Source organism: Galendromus occidentalis, unplaced genomic scaffold (assembly GCF_000255335.2).
Source record: "Galendromus occidentalis unplaced genomic scaffold, Mocc_1.1 scf7180000077500, whole genome shotgun sequence".
Taxonomy (NCBI): Eukaryota; Metazoa; Arthropoda; class Arachnida; order Mesostigmata; family Phytoseiidae; genus Galendromus; species Galendromus occidentalis.
The window spans coordinates 308,382-325,816 of record NW_003805488.1 but is presented as its reverse complement, the minus strand read 5'-3'; the positions used below and the strand labels follow the sequence as shown (position 1 = coordinate 325,816).

General features: G+C 51.0%; 3 protein-coding genes across 3 annotated transcripts; 1 reads left to right on the top strand and 2 right to left on the bottom strand.

The window, feature by feature from the left end:
• Positions 1-2,651: 2,651 nt before the first annotated feature.
• On the bottom strand, positions 2,652-3,678 carry LOC100909030 (lysM and putative peptidoglycan-binding domain-containing protein 4-like). Its single transcript, XM_003746602.2, has one exon. The coding sequence runs from the start codon at positions 3,408-3,410 to the stop codon at positions 2,703-2,705; it is 708 nt and encodes a 235-aa protein (XP_003746650.1). The 5' UTR covers positions 3,411-3,678; the 3' UTR covers positions 2,652-2,702.
• Positions 3,679-5,685: 2,007 nt separating this feature from the next.
• Rim2 (replication in mitochondria 2) lies at positions 5,686-9,657 on the bottom strand. The gene is made up of 6 exons (XM_003746601.2): positions 9,381-9,657; positions 7,665-7,859; positions 7,302-7,486; positions 7,031-7,176; positions 6,677-6,796; positions 5,686-6,502 (listed from the first exon to the last, which is right to left on the bottom strand). Exons 1-6 carry the CDS (start codon positions 9,419-9,421, stop codon positions 6,242-6,244), a joined length of 948 nt encoding a protein of 315 aa, XP_003746649.1. The 5' UTR covers positions 9,422-9,657; the 3' UTR covers positions 5,686-6,241.
• A 1,510-nt stretch (positions 9,658-11,167) lies between these two features.
• Positions 11,168-13,834, top strand: LOC100904575 (FGFR1 oncogene partner). Its single transcript, XM_003746654.2, has 4 exons — positions 11,168-11,257; positions 11,857-12,051; positions 12,740-13,160; positions 13,341-13,834. The coding sequence occupies exons 1-4, from the start codon at positions 11,168-11,170 to the stop codon at positions 13,511-13,513; spliced, it is 879 nt and encodes a 292-aa protein (XP_003746702.1). The 3' UTR covers positions 13,514-13,834.
• Positions 13,835-17,435: the final 3,601 nt, after the last annotated feature.

Sequence of the window (17,435 nt, the reverse complement as noted above, 5' to 3'; positions counted from 1 at the left end):
ACCGATATCCGGCGTGGGGGACTTCGGAAATGTCACTCTTCCTCTTGAAGACTCAGAGAGTAGTGTTTTCCTGGAGCTGGAGTTTTAGTACTCAGACAACCCGACTCGCAGCACAGAGGGCGTCGTCTAGCTTGGCGTGTCTTCGATGAAACGGGCCGGAAGTTTGCTGCGGCAGCGACGCAGTTGATCGAGGTATCGATGCAAAGGCTCAGTGTCCGGTATCAGCCTAGCGTCTCGCATTAATCTATTTCAAAGCTCAGCATCGACAGCGCTTCCCCGCGGTCACCAGATCGGTGTTATTCCACCGACTCTTGGCGGCCACGCGGAACCGCAACATACCCTCAGCAGATATGGAGTCGATTGACTCGTTGTCTCGTTGTCGGAATAGATACGAATTCTGGAGCGGAAACCATTCCCTAGATCTACGCCACTGACCGCAACCGAACTCAGCACTACAATCGCCAGGACGATAGGATACGGGCTACGGGGAGGAGCCGGCTGTCCATCGCACAATGAAGAGGTGCTCGTTTCGGAAAGATCCGAATGGGCTTGGGGATAAATCAAGCGCCGCGAGCGAGATTCGACTTGCGCCATCGATTTCTTGAACATTTTCTCTATCCGAAGGGATGAACATGATCTTCATACCACGGTACCAACGCGATTCGGGGTGGACGATCTATCTACAGATCTACATAAGATTGAGCCTCGATTTTTCTCGAGATGGAGCTCAGAGGATTCGACCAATCTCCGGGGACGTGGATTCCGCCGCTCTTCTACATAAGTAACGCCTTCCAACAGCTCTTCAGCTCCGATGGCAGACTACCTCTACACGATAAAGCTCCGATGGGTGGGATGGGGAACGCTCCCGCCTTCTCGTTCAGCAGGGTGCAAGGACATTCGATCCCAGGACGTCATGGAATGGGAGGAGAGGTTCGATTAGAATGATGTGGCAGCGGCGTAGCGGGGCGCCCCCTCTGTGGCAGTTCAATCAGGAAAGGGGGAGGCCGCCCTTCTTTCGCTGCTCAGCCTGGAGTCAGGCGGCCGCAACATGCCTCCCCTCCATCCCTCATCCTGCATTTTATGAACTCTTTGTTTCGCTCCCGCCTGACTCATAAGTAGTCGTTCTCCGTTACTTAACACCCCGGGTATTTCCACATCATGGTATTTTCCCGCAGGGTCTTCGAACGTTGGAGTGAATCAATGTGCCTTCATCGAGCTCATCCTAGCATCCTCGAAAAATCGATTTCTGCTCCGAGCTTCTCTTGTCTCAAGAGATGGCCGACCTATTTTACCGTGGGTCCGTGGCTGCTTCGTATGTGCTGATTCCCAGAGACCATCGACCCGCAGACATCTGCTCCTCCCCGAAGTGAGTATTCAGCGCTATTCGGTTCCTCGACGCATGGTCCCGGGAACGGCGTTCGGTCTCGGCTCCCGGCGGAGGGTCTTAATCGGACGTCTCCCCTACGATCGGGATCCTTGACTCCTTGGATATTCCTGATCCATCGCGGCGATCAATCAAGACCGCGTGCGAATCACGGCGCAACAAGATGAACCAGTCGAGGAGGAAGTTCGGAACTATTTCGCGATATTTGAGGTGTGGATGATACCGGAGTCAATAAGATGCGGAGTGAAGAGATCACAACAACCGGGGCCACCGATGGGTATCTCGCTCCTCCGACCCTTCTGATATCATCGATGACAGCGGCAGATTCGGGCTCCGTTCCCTAGATCAGAGTTTCCCAAACTGGGTTCCGCGGAACCCTTGGGGTTCCGTCGCTCTTTTCCGGGGGTTCCGTGAAAAAATCTTTGCGGAACCCCAGAGTTCCGTGGGCTGCTCTTTGCGCAACTCGGGGTTCCGCGACGAGGTTTTGCTTCCATATGTACGGTCATATATGGGCCCTATGTGTCGTAGCCCCGTGGAGAACTTCTTTTCCTGATTCCAAATGTCTTCCCCAATCCCGAAGGGGATCGTTCTAATTGGCGCATCGATCGACAACGAATGCACACTGCGAAGGTCGTTGCACAAGGCACGTTCCCACTAGATGAGCATTCCTAATTTACGCAAGAATTGACTCAAGCAATGAACATCGGGTCTGGTCCTGAACAAACGAGTGGTTTTTCCTCTAATAGCCGAAAGGAAACAGCAATTGACAGGACTTCGAATTTTTTGAAAAATGAGGAAGGGTTCCACGGAACACTAGGGGTTCCGCGAAGGGTTCCGCGGAAGAAAAAGTTTGGGAACCTCTGCCCTAGATTTCCTCGCAGAGAGGGGTAACCCAAATGTCAACCTCGGGACCCCCTGGGATATTTCCCTTGAGAGCTGGCGATTCCAAACCAGTTCGATCCCGAGCGCGCAAGAGAGAGCTTCAAGATGGATTCGTAATGACCCGACCAGCTCATGAGGGGAATATTTTAAAGCGAAGTTGACTTTTTGGGATGCCCTATCATCAGCGGAACTACGGTAGACCTTTCCATCCAACGCCAATACGCTGGAGACAGAGACTGAGTGACCGGGAGCGGCCCAGTCAAATTCGCTGAAGTCAGCAGGCGTCGAATTACTCGAAGACAATAATGAATAATAAGAAGACGAATAAAAAATCTCGCCAATGACTTGTCATCTCAATGAGCCTCTAGGCCACGAGACTATCGGACTTCAATTATTGGAATACTTTATTCACAGATTCGCTTCGAATATCTGAGCGCTATCTAATCGCCCCCATGACTCTGAACATGTCTCCGTTTGCGAGTATGTACATTGTGTAAAAGATAGGCAAACCGATGCAAACCCCAACAAGGCACGTAACCAGTAGACAAGTGCTATTGAAATAAGTGCGAGGTTTCACTGGAAGCTCGGTGATTGGCGGCGGAGTGACCGGGGGCGGTGCTGATTTGTGGAGTTCTTTCAGCTTCTCATCGAGGTTTTCCATGAACCGCTGGGGACACAATTCTTCCCGGGGCGGGCCTTCTCTCCGAATTTCAACTTTGGTCGAAATGTCGATCAGCTGTCCCGTTTGCACACCGTTACGAGGCACAGGAACTTTGACGTACGGTAGAGCCGCAAGATGTGCCTCAGATGAAAGATTATTCGCCTGTTTCAAATGGGGCAGTTTGCAATTATACCGCAGCGCGATGCCAGCGAGTGTTTCACCCGGTTGAACTTCATGGCTTATGAAGTCGAAGCGGGCGAGTCTCGATGCGAACGGATTATTGTTGTTGTTGCTGATGTTGTTGTTCTTAATCTGAGAACCGCCGCTGCCGCCTTGCTGGTGTTGCTGCACAAAGCCAACTGTCGGAGAGTCCTGTTGATGTCCTCGATTTCTCAGCTGGACCCAGTTGTTAGACTGGTCCGAGTCCAAGCTCAGCAGGGCTTCCCGCTCCTCACGGAAGACGCGATGGCGTCCTCGAGGCATGACCGAAACCTGGTGTCAAATCCGTCGAGGATGAACCCACGTTTCCATCACAGCTGTTGACAACGACAACGAACCGGACGAGGATTACCGGACCTCATTCCGTGCGTTTTTTCCGCACCTGAGAATCGCTTGATTGTCACAGCTGTGACTTGTGGGAACGGAATACCCGCTCAGTCAACACTCATCTTGAACAGTTAACACGAACGATATCGGTGTGAGGTCTAGCGAAGAGCCCACTGTCTGGAGAACACAAGATACGGACATTCGCTCCGACAAAGGTTTCTGCTCTAGATGCTGTTACTACAGAGTCGTCGCCTTCTTGCAACGTAGCTGCTAAGCTGCTGCCGGGAGAGGAGAGGGAAGTCCGTGTGTGCACCCAGACAGGACTTCAACTGGCATGTCGTGTCTAGGGACAAAATCCAGACCCGGCCCTCATTCGTGTGTTTCGAAAAACTTGGAGAGCGCGGTCCGAATATCGGATGCTGCTCTCTTTATGCCTCGGTACACTTACGGGACGGGAGATTGCGGCGCGCCCGAGTCCATGGAGCAACCGCGACCCTCGGATCCCGTCCCGATACTCGTGCGGTCGAGGAGACTCTCACCGTAGTGGCTTTCGAAAGTTTATGCGGGGATGTCTTCCGAAAGTTCATGCGGGGACGTCTTCCGAATCAATTTATCCTCGATGAGGAGGGGGATAGCATGCACATGCGGTATGAGACGTAGACACGGATGAGAGAGATCTATGGAGAGATCTTGAGAAGGGGAATTATCGAGAGCCATCTAGCCGATGTCATATTTTTTTTAGCCGATTTCGCCATACAAGATGACGATGAGCGGGGCCGACCGGCAGTCAGTCATGCGATGGATAGGCTCAATGAGTGGTTGGTGGCATGGAAGGACGGGCTCTTCTTCCGCCTGCTTCTCATGGCGGATTTGCGGGGACTGCTTCCGATAATTTCAGAGTTCCTTCACCCGAGATTAACAGGACCGCGGGCGTCATCGCGATCTGACTCCGATGCGATGCACCACACTCGGTCAGCTCTGTTTCCTTAAAGATGGAACGTTCGCAGTTTTCGAAAGCCGTTCTGCCTTGGTACGAACTCAAGCTCAAACTCGGCTTCAATCGGAACATGGAAAGCACGGCGGGGAAAACGCTCCTCAAGTGTTCGAATGTCGGCCTCGATGCACGAGGCATTCGTAGCATAGCGCGGCCCGCTAGAACCGCTCAGCTTGTATCCCGACGCTGATGATTGCTTATATTGTGATCCCGATTCCTCCATCACGAATGGGGCGCGACACGCGATCAGCTCCCCCTGGGAGCTCCCAGAAATCTTCTCCTTCCTCACTGAATTACTCCCCGGATTCTCAATCTGAGGATGGACATTATTGGATCTAAATAGAGGTTCGCACTTTCGAAAATCAAATATCATCCATACCCTATGTATGAAGGGGGTGTAGTCTAAAAGCGCTCACAGACTGAATGCGCTCACGACTGGAAGCGCTCATGACTCGATGCGCTCATAACTAAATGCGCTGGGACTGAATGCGCTAATGACTGAATGCGCTCGGGACTGAATGCGCTCATGACAAAATGCGCTATAAGATTATATGCGCTCGGGACACTTGCGCTCAGAGACTATTTGCGCTTTAAAAAAATGCGCTCACGACTATATGCGCTCATGACTAAATGCGCTCACGACTATATGCGCTCGTTCATAGTGAAGGCATACATAGTTCCGGATGTGGTTCGGCTATAAACCTACGTAAGTGCGGTGGGGGGGGACACCACCTCACTGACCTAGGTTTAGTCCGCCTCACAATGTCATAGCTGCGAATATGCTCGCTTACGCTCGCCTGTCATAGCTTCCGAATATGCTCGCTTCGCTCGCCCGGGGAACTAACCTAACCTGACCTAATAGTTGGTGGAATCGCGAAAGAAGTATTACGATTTGAGGCGCTGCTCCTCGAGCATTCTAAGTACGATTTAACATGAGCGCACTTGTCATGAGCGCATTTGTCATGAGCGCAACTCATCCTTGAGCGCACTTAGCATGAGCGCAACTCAACCTTGAGCGCAATAAATATTTTGGCGCATTCACTCCCGAGCGCATTTAGTCATGAGCGCTCATAGTCATAGCGCAGTCAGTCCCGAGCGCATGGAGTCATAAGCGCATCTAGTCATGAGCGCATTCAGTCGAAGCGCTTATATAGGCGAGCGCATTCAGTCTTTGAGCGCTTTTAGACGTCACCGGTATGAAGGAATACATACGAGCCAATTGATTTAATACTATCATATCATATTATTATATAATTACGAATTTCTGAAGTCGTTACGAAAAATGGGGACAATGGTTCGAGAACTCCGCGGGAAACTCGACCTACATTGACATCACTGTGGTGGTAGGAGCCTAGGCATTATTGTCATTGTCATAATCATTTCTCTCCGTTCTCCTCCTCTTTCGGGTGTCGAACATCTTCAACACGGCAACAGATGATTATAATTTACACTGACCAAGAAGGCGTTAACAAACCGTCTTAACAACAGAAAAATATACTCTGTATTCGGAACAGCTCTCTGTCAGGTGCTTTCTGGCTTCCTTCACGCACAGGGTGCGACGCTAATGGTTTCCGTTTCAAGGGAACGCCGAGTGGGACAAAGCTACGTAGCTCATCTTTGGCATGGGATTGACCAGTGTCAACGAAATCGTCGTTTGGTGGACACATCGAGCGACCGCCGTGGGGGTCCGTTCGATCGACGTTTTCGCGTGACGGGAGTCGAGGTCTGGTATTCGACATCGTCGTATCTGGTTTCACCTTCGCTTCAGGTCGCATCATAAATTGGAAGTCTGGTTGGTGAGCATGAAAACGACGCCTTCGTAGGTTGTCATCATCAAGGCAGTATTCGGAATCTGCCGGACGAGTTGAGTGCCCAGACCCCGGTAGAGACCCGAATAGCCCTCTTCTTTGTACACTAGACCGATCGTCTGCATGAATCCCGTGTATTTCGAACCCTCCTGTCGTAGTCGCGTTCGGGCCACTTCGTGAGGGTAGGCGATGACACTCGCACACGTCTTTGAGATCGCTCCCGCAATCTGTGGATGACAAGCTTCGATTTATTCTCCTCTCCCGTTGAGCTGAGGTCGGGTGTTATCGACGCCTCCGTATATGCCGATATTTATTCCCTACATCTCTATAAGTATGAGTGGGCACGACCTACTAGAGGCGAGTACGAAATCAATCAGTGGTCAAGTCACTTTGGTACGTACCATGTAATGAGCAAAATGATTATTCTCGTCGGCGTGTGACCGTAAGACTGCTTTTATATGCTCGTAAATGACAAAGTGTATGATCGTCTCCGTGATGCCAAAGTAGGACGCAGTGATTCCCTGTAATAACGAGGCGTTGACTTCTGCGGTGGGGAAATCTGACCGGGAAAGATGACGAATCCCGATGAATTCAGCCGATTCTCAAGCTCTAGGAGGGAACGATCGAAATACTCTAGGTCCCCCCTTCGAAATCGAGAGAAAGACAGCCTATAGGTCCGACAGAGATTGCACGCGAATCTAGGGTCGCGATTCGATGCGGGATTTTCTAAGCCCTGACGGGGATTCGATGCACACCTTGTAAAATCCGACAAGTCCATGGGTGCGATGAATGTCCTTAATACATTGAAGAGTTCGTTTCCTCCTACCGTAGCTATTTTCGTCGAGTTGTAGCCGCGTTTTCACAAACCATACCGGATTGGTGATAGTACACGATACGAAACCTGGAAAAACGGTATTCGACATTCAAGAGAATTTTCCGCACCGAATTTGAATCGCTGTAAGCTATCCTAAGGGGGTAGGTAGGGGAATATCCGGGAGCGGGACACGATATGGAGGAAAAACTCACCCGCCGCCGCGGCGGAAAGTATGTGAGTGACCGATACCGGTGCATCGGGTGGCAGGGTGTCGGTGAGGAAGTTTTTCGAATTGGAGTAGGTAGCGAAGTAGATCGCTCGAGATGGAGCCACGCCAACAAGATTTGGTCCCAAACCTTTGAAGAGCGCTCTGGCCCCTTCAGTCTCAACGATGTATCTGCAAGGAACGAACAGCTGAGGTGGGGGCATTCTCGAACATGAAGACATAATCTAATGAGGCCAGCCAGGTCCTCCGAGTTATTAGAGTACAGCAACGCTGGTCGTTGAAGCAAGAGCTGGATTCCGAAACCGGGAAAGAAGCATCCGAGAGGGGCTCTCCCAAACTCCGAACTTACCGCAAACACCTCCATATGCCGAGCTGGCTGTTCTGTGCATTGAGTGGCGGCTCGGAGGCTCCCAATGCGAGCGAATAAAATCGATTAACGATGGACGGCGGCCCCGACAAGTTGAAGTGAGACACTGAAGATTGCAACCGAGTTTTTACAACTTCGAGCGGACACGTTACAATGGCGCCGACTGTTCCGCCCAACCTGTAAGGAGACGCGTCACATTAAGAGGCGAAATGGAAATCACTGATCGATGAGCGACAATCGGGCAATATGTTGTCACAGGCCCGAACACCCCCACGATTATAGTATCTGCTCCACCAGCTCCAGTCTTGAGGCGCAGGCAGAGAAGAGCAGAGAGACGCGGTGTAAAACTTCACGATCCCTGTACGAGTATCGACATCGGCTGGGCGTTCCCGGCCAACCCTTGGTCGGGCATCGTTCCGTCGCGCTTTTGCGGTACATATGAGACAAGTTCCATCGGAAATTTCGAGGGAGAGACGGTCGAGCTTTTCGTGAGCAGAGACCTTCCGCGATTCAGGGGTCGAGATATGACCCAATGAAGCTACATACTTCGATGCCCGAAATGGAAAAACTATGATAAAGAAGAAATCGAGGATATCGTGGAGCCCACGCAAGGTGAATGCAACGATACGGAATTCGGGAGTCGATTATTGGAGGCGAAAGATTGAAAGAGAAATGCTCGGTTTCACGATGGATCGGAATGCAACAGGCCTGGGTGGTCTTCTACGCAATCACGAGAGTGACCGGGTCTTCACGACGTCAAAGACACTTGTTGGGAGAGTCATGATATTCTTGTAATCTCAAGGGGCGATTCTAACAGACCGAGTTCGATACTGGCACGTATCGATGATCTCTAGTTATTTGCGAACCTCGGAGGGACGCTAGGTGATAGAGGTGTGATGATATAATACATTTCTGGTACTAAGCCTCAGCACTCAGCTGCTAGCGCCAAAAATCCAAAGATACACAGGAAACCAGAATCAAGCCCAAATGTTTACTCCCCGATCCCCTCAAGACGTAATTGGCTCGAGTGAGAAGTCGTTTAATGAATCACGACATCGGTTGTCGCACCCGTGTCGGAATTAGGCATTGGAGGCGGCTTGAGCAGAGATGCGAGTAAATCACGAGTCCCACAGGGGGACGTCGGAATGAGGACAAATCAGGCATCTCTCAACTTGAGGAAACATTTCGTCATGGGACGGCGAAAATGGCTTCGTCATGACACTTGTTTTCCTGGGGAATCTCGAATGAACGATTTGTTTTCGGAGCTGCGCTCGATCGGAGGGAGGCTCAGCGCGCGACACGGGCCGCCAGCCCTCACCACGAGACAAAGTGCAGTCGTCTGTTGTACCGCGTGGAAGGCTATCGGCGCAGTCATCTTAACGACTGTCACCCTCCGACTCGAACCCGTGGATTCGACGATCATCCATCGTAGATTAGATGAGCGCATAAATAGCATTCGATCGATATCGGAGTCATTCGGAGCTCTTACAGCGACGTCCGAGTGCGCATCAATCAAAACGCGCCATATGACCAGATGAGGTGAGCGCTCCTTGATAAAGATAATCGCACGGTTTCATTAGAGCGTTGCGGCTGAGATCGCGCCCATCGGGAAATTCATCAATCAGCTGCCCACCTCACTATTCTCGTGGAGAGTTTCGATATTACGCATTAATCGCGGCAAGCAAGTCAGTAGCTTACCCTCCGGCGAGCAAGTGCACCAAGGCATCGTAATGAGGCATAACATCACTCAACGTAAGCCGAAGGCGAGCTTTTCATCGCCTTCAGAGACGGCGTTCAAATGTTTTCGCCTACTGTGAAAATTTGCAGCAATGACACAAGTTACTCAGAATTCGAAGTGATCTCGACTCTCGACAGCACAACGCACACTTCTTCCTCACGACGACGGCGGCTCTCCACTAGCGGCACCCGAGAGATAGATAGACGACACAGACGGACAGACAGGCGAAAGTTGATCGCAGCAGCCGACGCGCTGAGCTCTGCCGATGGATGGAAGATTAGCAGCGCTTCACGAATCGATTGACTTTCGGTGAGGGAGGGAGCTCCAGATCGGATGGAGAACTTTTTCTCGACTGAAAGGTCGCTGATGGGGTATACAGCGAACGGGGAGGGCCCGAAAAACAGTAGAGCCGATGATGGCGGTGATCTTTTTCGGACAAGGAAGCGCCAGGCAGGCTCCATCGAATCCGCGCGATCGTAATGATACGGCAGTTGGCAGCTATGAACGGAGCGGGAGGTTCAGATCATGATGTATACAACCAGAAGTCATCGCATCATTTCCCGACTTCACATTCCTCTAGGGAGACTTTCAGAGAGATACGATAAATCTGGATGACGGCGCGGATCCATCCGACATTTTGGTCGGGAATTCTCTCAAAGTCGTCGGCGACAGAGAGATTAGGAGTCATTCCGTGGGCTCTGGTCACTGTGGAAAAGCCTTTCCCTCACTTTCATCTCGAGCTTTCGTATTCTCATGACAGAGATACATAGAATGTCTCTTGAGCAGAGCGATAAGCAGAAGCGTATCCACATCGACGCTGGATGGGGCTTTAGCCCAAACCCCAGGCCATAGTTTCGTATTGGTCAAGCGGGGGAGCGGATGTCCCCTCCGGATTCCCTGCCCCGTACAGGTCCAGCCCAGCCCCCTTCCTCCGAGATACTTCCGTCTTCACGAAGTTCAACGCACCCGCCAGCCTCAGCCGCAGACTTCTACGTGCGGAAAGCGAATTTATCAGGGATCGCGAGATTGAGTCTCATCTTCCGAGTTTAGAGCATACTTCATAGCTCGGAGCTCGTTCCGATTTTTCTCCGAAGTGATATCTGGTTCCGTTGGGGAATGCGACCAACGGTGAGCGCAATAAATTTGCTCCTCCTGATTGTGTCGCGCCTCGTTTCTTAGATCCGGAAGCGTTCCATGAATAAGCGATCGCGAACTCGGCTAGCGGCAGAGCTGCTGCTCCTGGGAGCGCGGCTCATCGATGAGAGGCGAGAGTGAGAGGATAAGAGGGCGCCTGCGATCGAATTCCGGAAATGGGAGGGCCGGCACAGGTCACTAGCACTCGAGCTCCCTGACTCCCCGACATTGCTTCAGCCTTCTGATTTAGGAGATCTTCAAACGCCTCTCGGACATGACTGTCTCCTCGATTGGCGCGAAAATCGATTTCGGCGCCAAATTCGAATAACGGTGAGCGCGCGATCGCCGGACACTGTTATTGTCGCCCAGAAGCAGCCAGAAAGGCGCGAGCGACCTACGCTGAGTTTCATCGGCTCCTTCAGGAACTCTTCTCGGGAGCACTCCGATTTATTCCGAGCCGGATCCGGAGAGCATTTTCCCGGCGAGGACCCGCAGCTCATACGTCGTATAACGTGGTTACCATGGCAACGGTGTGGGGTAAAAGTAGTGGGTCCGGACCCCAGTGAAGGCTTGATGGGTCCATCATAGTATATTCCGCTTGCCGAAGTTGAGCATGGCTCTCAGCAGCGAGGAAGGTGATCTCGAGCTGAGAGATGCTGTTCTGCAGCTCCTTGAAGACTCCGGAGCGCTCAGCAAGATCAAGGTGAGTTTTTCGAGAGGAACCTTCGTTTCAGCCCGGGGCGAGACGGACATGGGGCCGTGCCCGCTCCACGTTCACACCAGCGGCGTGAGTGGGTTCTCGACGAGATTCCTCCAATGATCTCGTTCCAGAGGTTTATCGGAGAATGGAATGAGTTTTCGAGTCGAGAGAGTCGCGGGGCTCATGAATGAATCTTATTGGGCCGGTATAAGACATATGGATCCCAGAGAGCCTCACCCCCTCCTGACGCATGGAGATCCCCGTACGAGAATGGGCTTGCGAGAGTTCTCCGGCTGTACGTATCAGGTACCCCGTCGAGGGCGGAGCAGAGCCTTCACTATTGGCTTCCGTAGCCGTGGCGTTTTCCGTACACGTACATATCGAGCCATTGGAACGATACCACTTATGGAACACGTACTAGTTTTCGAAGTAGAGATTTAACATCGTGTTCCATGAGTGGTCACGATGTTGTCCCATAGGCTATTATGTAGTGCTCCAAAACTGGTCCCCCATTCAAATTAGCTAGGAATCAACGTGAATTTTGCCCAGGTGTTCCAAAACCGATACATTTGCCCTAATTTGTCTGATCCGCGATTTTTCAGGCTGAACTGCGCTCCCGGGTGTTCCAGGCTCTGTATGACTCGAACCAGCTTCGTGGAAAGCTGCCTCCATCGCGAGCCTTGCAATTCAGCGGCCACGAAGAAGGCCGCTTAGCGCTGTCCCTCGTGAAGGACTTGCTGCAATGCTTAGATCTAAATTTCACCATGTCCGTATTCGAAGCAGAAGTACAGGCCAAGGTGAGTGATCTTGTATGGTGATGGCCTCGATGATCGAGGTGGGGGTCGGAAGCGTGGAGGAAGATCTTGTCCAGGACGCGCTCGTTACAGTCGAAGAGGGGGAGGGTCAACAATGCTAACGAAAGGCATCCCGGCTCTCCCGGACTCGTTTGACAGAAAACTCCGCTCTCGAACCCCACAGCTCTCCTCTGCTCCCGATGAGCGTTCTGGCTCGGGCTCCTGCAGGGCTCCTGTTTCCTTCTCGAAAACTCGCATACACTGACCCATGTCCCCCTGTTTTCTCTTGGACGGGTTCTCCTCTGTGTTTCGGAGCTTGTTATCCTCCGCGAGTCGACCTGCTGCGCATTGTGGACTAGTTTACCCAGTCCTGAGCCACGAAATTTCCAAGCTACTCCCATGCGCTGCGCCCACCCGACCCACCGGTCGACCACCGACTGTTTGGTTTTCCGTCGAGTGGAACAGCCGAGCCTGCATTCCAGCCGGGAGTAGGTACAGAGGAAGGAGCCTGTTACCGGTACGAATTGAATTAGGTCCGCTTGGTCGAAGTAGGACCCTCCGTTCCCTTTCTGCCCTTGCCTCGTGGGGAACGGCTAAAGCTCCTGCTTTCCCCTTCTCGAACGTAGTGGACTCACTTCCGTAAGCCGTGGCATCGTGGTTGCATTTTCCGACTAGAGAATTTACTCCACAGACGCTTTTGAATCGCAAAGAAACAGCCGCGAAACTGGACATCGGAACCTCTTTGGAGGAACCTTTGTTGAGCTCGGTTGTGAATTCGGCGCTGAATCCCCGAAAAACAGAAACAACGACAAATCGGCAAAACGTTGACGTGCAAACAATGTTTGCCGAGCAGTCATTCTTCGCCCAACTCGACAACGAAGGAGGCGACAAAGAAGAAAGTTCCAAATCCGAGCAGCTCGAAGCTGAAGAGGAGCCCCGAAAAAAAACAGTGTTCAGTCCGCCACGATCACCTGAAAAATCTCGACCAGAATCTCAGAAAGCAGTCGAAATGCATTCGACCACGACGAGTCACAACAATAAATTATCTCCACTGAAACCGCTTCCGTCGCTAAAGGACTTACCGCAACTGCAACCGCCCTCGAAACTTCCAAGTGAGTCGATTTTCTTGCCTCTAGATCTCTGAGTTGGAGAATGATCTTCGGTGGGTAGCGAGACTGCCGGAGACCGTAGGATGCCGTTTTCACCGATTACAATCGGCCTTCAAAATTTTTTGCCCTTCCATCCGGAAATCTTCCGCGGTCGCTCTGACCGCGATTACTATGATTTTACAGGTCTCAAAAGGCCTCCACCGGAACCAGTCAAACTCTTAGACGCAGATAGCGGAGATGACGTCGAATCTCTTGGGGATGATCTCCTATCCTCGCTAGGAGACTCATCAACGAACGAAGTTTCAACTTCACAAGCTGAAATCCCCAACGGCGACTACGTCGAGAACGTTGCATAAACTTAGTTAGCCGAACACCGCAACTCGCAAACACCTACTGATGCAATTACTAGGCCAGACTTACGTCACACGACAGATATTTATTCATATATACTGTGAGAACATTGCCCCCTTCCCCTGCGCTAGAATGCAACCTGGTCTGTGCGCAAACAGACCAGACTGTACGAATGTTGTGATATACTCCGTGTGTTTAAGAGCTACCAACCACCCCGAGAGAAACTGAACTTCAACTTGATCCAAGTTTACACTCCTCTGGGAACAAGATAGATCTCGAGCTCGACGATATTGGGTTTGGATATCGAGGAGATTTGTAGCTAAGAAACTTCTGTCCGCAAGATAGGCCACATCGAGGTACAAAAATCAGTCAGTTCCTGAACACGCAACGTGGAACAAACTCGTAGAGATCGAACGGTGCAAACACCGACGATCGACGTGAGAACTGCTGTTGTACTGCTTCGCTCGAATAAACATATTTACCATATGGTATTTGTCCCACTCCAGGACTCATATGGTAATAGCGGTATGATCAAGCATCGTAACCTGTATACTAGGCTGCCGATTGAAAACTACCGAACACAGTTTTCGGTATTCACACCGTAAACCTGCTTGCTACGTGGTGCAGACGCAAACTTGACGGCCTCGAAACCCCCGGGCCCCGGAGCCGGGCTCCGAGCTCGGTCGGGCTTCCGGGTGCACTCGGCTCGGTGAACTTTCTACATTCTTTCCTTGGTGTTCACTCTCTCTCGTTTTCTGAGGGGCTAGCGCTCCGCGTTGTGCAACCGGACTCTTCTTTGTCCGGACTGAAGGTTGTCCCTATCGGTACGCCGGACAAGGTGCTTTCAGGACGCCAAGCTTTTTTGGCTTCGGCTCCCATCTACGCTTCGTCGGCCATACCGATGTGTTCCTGGTTGTGAGAACTGGAGTTGATTGGGGGAGCGCTGCCGGAACGAAGGGCAACGCTTCCTTTCGTGTCTTCTTCCGTCTCTGAGTGTCGCGCTTGTTCGCAGAGCAATCCTCGGCTTCTTGATGGTGCTCTGCTGGCATATGATGATGAGTGAATATTTTCGCGATTGGTCTCGCAAGAGGCGCTCACCTACTTAGAGACGCAGAAAAGGAAAGTCTACTCTTTCGCCAACAAAAAGCTGTTTCTTCTAAAAACGACCGCCACAACCTCCTTGAACTAAGCTGAGCTAGGTAATGGCGAGTTTGCATCGCATTCTGGTTGTGCTGCCTGTCCGCTGTTGTGTTCTACAAATATTTATCGATCTCATTGAAAAGCTTCAAAGATCCTCATGCCAACGAAGAATCGATGCCTTCCGATGACCCGTCGAGCTGGCCAGATTTCGATCGGAGACGGGCAACCTACGGTGACAATGAGCACTGAACGTTACGAATTCCAATCTCGATCCGAGAGGGTTGAAGGAGCGGAAAAAATCGCCAACTCCGTATGCCTTCAAGATGTTCACGGTGCCGGACTGTTGCCCATCTGCACGCGCTGTAATCAGTTCAGCATTCGAGGGCATCGAATCCAATTAGCTTAGCGCGAGTGTATAGTTTGTGACATCAATGAATCCAGAGGAACTCGATGGAAGACAAAACCTGCTTCGAAAGATTGAAGATCACGGAGAAACGAAACAATAGTGCACGAAATGTAGAGACGAGGCGAACCACTCTAGTGTTAAAAAAGTAAGAGATTGAGCCTATACCCAACACCTAAAAGCGGAAACACCGGATATGATAAACCGCATACGTAAATGATACTCACTAATTAAATCTGTCAACTCATAATCGGAACTGGACTATGGAAAACTCCCGCCAGTCGAGTGGTACGTCTCTCGAAGTTCCGCATGCGACGGGGTAATGAGGAGGCTCCTGCATTCGACGAAGATCCCAGCGGGAGATTAGGACGGACCTCAAATTCAGCCCTCAGCTGGCAGTCCTCAGCTTCCCGAAAAAACTCTAAGGGACTCTACCAGGGATATACCAGCGAGAAGGGGGCTTGAGAGATTATTGGGCCAGAAAAATCAATCGTACCACTCGGATGGCCGGAGGCTATTTTATAGGTATGATCTCGAGGTCGGACCTCAACAAACCTTCCAGTCCGTGGAACGGTTGTGAACCCACACTCAACAAGGTTGTGATTGTCAATGTAGAGATGAGGGGAAAAGTGAAACCGAGCTGTTTCCTCGGAACAGCTGCGAGGGCCAGAGCTCCTCGTGATGAGCCTGTCCATAGCTGAACGATAGGTAGAACATCGAAACGCCATACAGGCTTTGAAGGCCAGCTCTTACAAAATCCGGTTGGAAATTGAGTTGCGGGCGTTGTCCCCGGCGGAATTCTTGGCGTGACACAACGACGTAAAATTCGGCTACATTTTCCGAGCACTCAGAATTCATTCGCGATCGAGGGAACCATACCGGAGACTTCAGGACTTGTCGATTGGGAACGATTCTGCAGAACACCTGCCGATGAAACATCGGTGTCCCCCAGAAGCGATTCCGGGGGACGAGGAAATTTCGAGAACGGAACTAATCTGATTCTGGAGGAAAGCCTAGATGTTCTTACTGTTTTCCGGAGCTCGTCTCCGATTGCGCCCATACCCCTGCTCCACACACTGAACAAAGGATATATCTCACAGACTTTTCTCTCGGAGTTGAATATCTTCATCAGATCTTCTAGCTGCATCTCTTGGAAAAGGAAACTTCTGAGTAGATCGAGTTGAGTTCTCCTAGATTTCTCACTCGGAATTGATGTTCAAGTGCTTAGACAAACGATGTTTGGTTTGGTTTCACGAGTGCGGTTACGAGGTTGGGTCCTCAGCTTCACAAGCCGTTCCTTTCGATCACATCGGGAACTGTTGACACAACCATCAAATTGAAATCGGGTTTCCTGCATCGAGCTTCTCAAACTCAGTAATTTCTCCCAGAAGGGGAAGTTTGCCGACCGGTGAGAAACTCGAGGAACGAAAAAAATTCAGGTGTTTTCATGAGAAAGGACAAGCACTTTCCGACAAGAGTGGACCTTTGTTGAACTCTCGACGTCCAGCTTTTACACCTCGCGTACAAGCACTGGCTTTTTCTCGCCTCTACTTACCCTGTACTATTTTGATCAATTGATTGATTGGTTGACAGATTGGTTGATTGATGTCTGACTACTATCTGCCTGTTTGACCATCAGTCTTCTCCATATCGATGCTGAATCGGTTTCCGGTCGTCTAGCGATTATCATTGAATACATTACTCACTTGAACATTCCTCGATTCACCATGATACCGATGTGAGACCACCTCCTCAGCGTAATATTATGATTATTATCATTACACCAATGGGACTCAATGTCAGCTGACGCTAAAGAAGATCATTGACGCAGAGCCGATCGAGCGGACGGAGAGACCTCGAATAGAAGTGGTTGACCAGGTTTACATTGCGAGCACTAATGATAATTGATAAGTGAAGATGAACCCGCAGAGAAAAATGCACATACACCCGAACAACATCGGTAGTTACAACGAAAATAACCATTTCTATGGGCAGAATCGAGTTCTGTCTATCGATGAGGAGGTACTTGTGTAGCAGCGCAAGCGGAGCAATGGAGCTCCAGGACGAGCCCCGGCAGTTCGCTCGGCCAGGGCAAGAATTTCAAGGAGTTCGATTAGATAGGTTTGTGAAGAAGCAGTTTGTAAAAATCACTAATGAGACATTATACTCATAACCCATTATGCACTCACAGAACTGAGGACCGCGAGTAGAGGGAACGACGAGCCTAGAGAGGTCCTCGGTCTAGTGAGATTACTTCGTCCAAGATAAGATTTGCCGTGGAGTTGGAAACGTCGACACCACAAATTCAAGTTTCTATGGCGTGTTCCGTTGATGCTAAGAGTTGATTAGATGAGCTTCGCTAGCTTTCATGCGTAGCCGCATCG

Coding starts and splice junctions, on each gene's coding strand:
- LOC100904575 (XM_003746654.2), top strand. CDS start 11,168: ATGGCTCTCAGCAGCGAGGAAGGTGATCTCGAGCTGAGAGATGCTGTT. Junction 12,052..12,739: donor AAGCAGAAGTACAGGCCAAG/GTGAGTGATCTT, acceptor TTTACTCCACAG/ACGCTTTTGAATCGCAAAGA. Junction 13,161..13,340: donor ACCGCCCTCGAAACTTCCAA/GTGAGTCGATTT, acceptor ATGATTTTACAG/GTCTCAAAAGGCCTCCACCG.
- LOC100909030 (XM_003746602.2), bottom strand. CDS start 3,410: ATGCCTCGAGGACGCCATCGCGTCTTCCGTGAGGAGCGGGAAGCCCTG.
- Rim2 (XM_003746601.2), bottom strand. CDS start 9,421: ATGCCTCATTACGATGCCTTGGTGCACTTGCTCGCCGGAGG. Junction 7,487..7,664: donor GGCATATGGAGGTGTTTGCG/GTAAGTTCGGAG, acceptor CGTTCCTTGCAG/ATACATCGTTGAGACTGAAG. Junction 6,503..6,676: donor ATCATTTTGCTCATTACATG/GTACGTACCAAA, acceptor TGTCATCCACAG/ATTGCGGGAGCGATCTCAAA.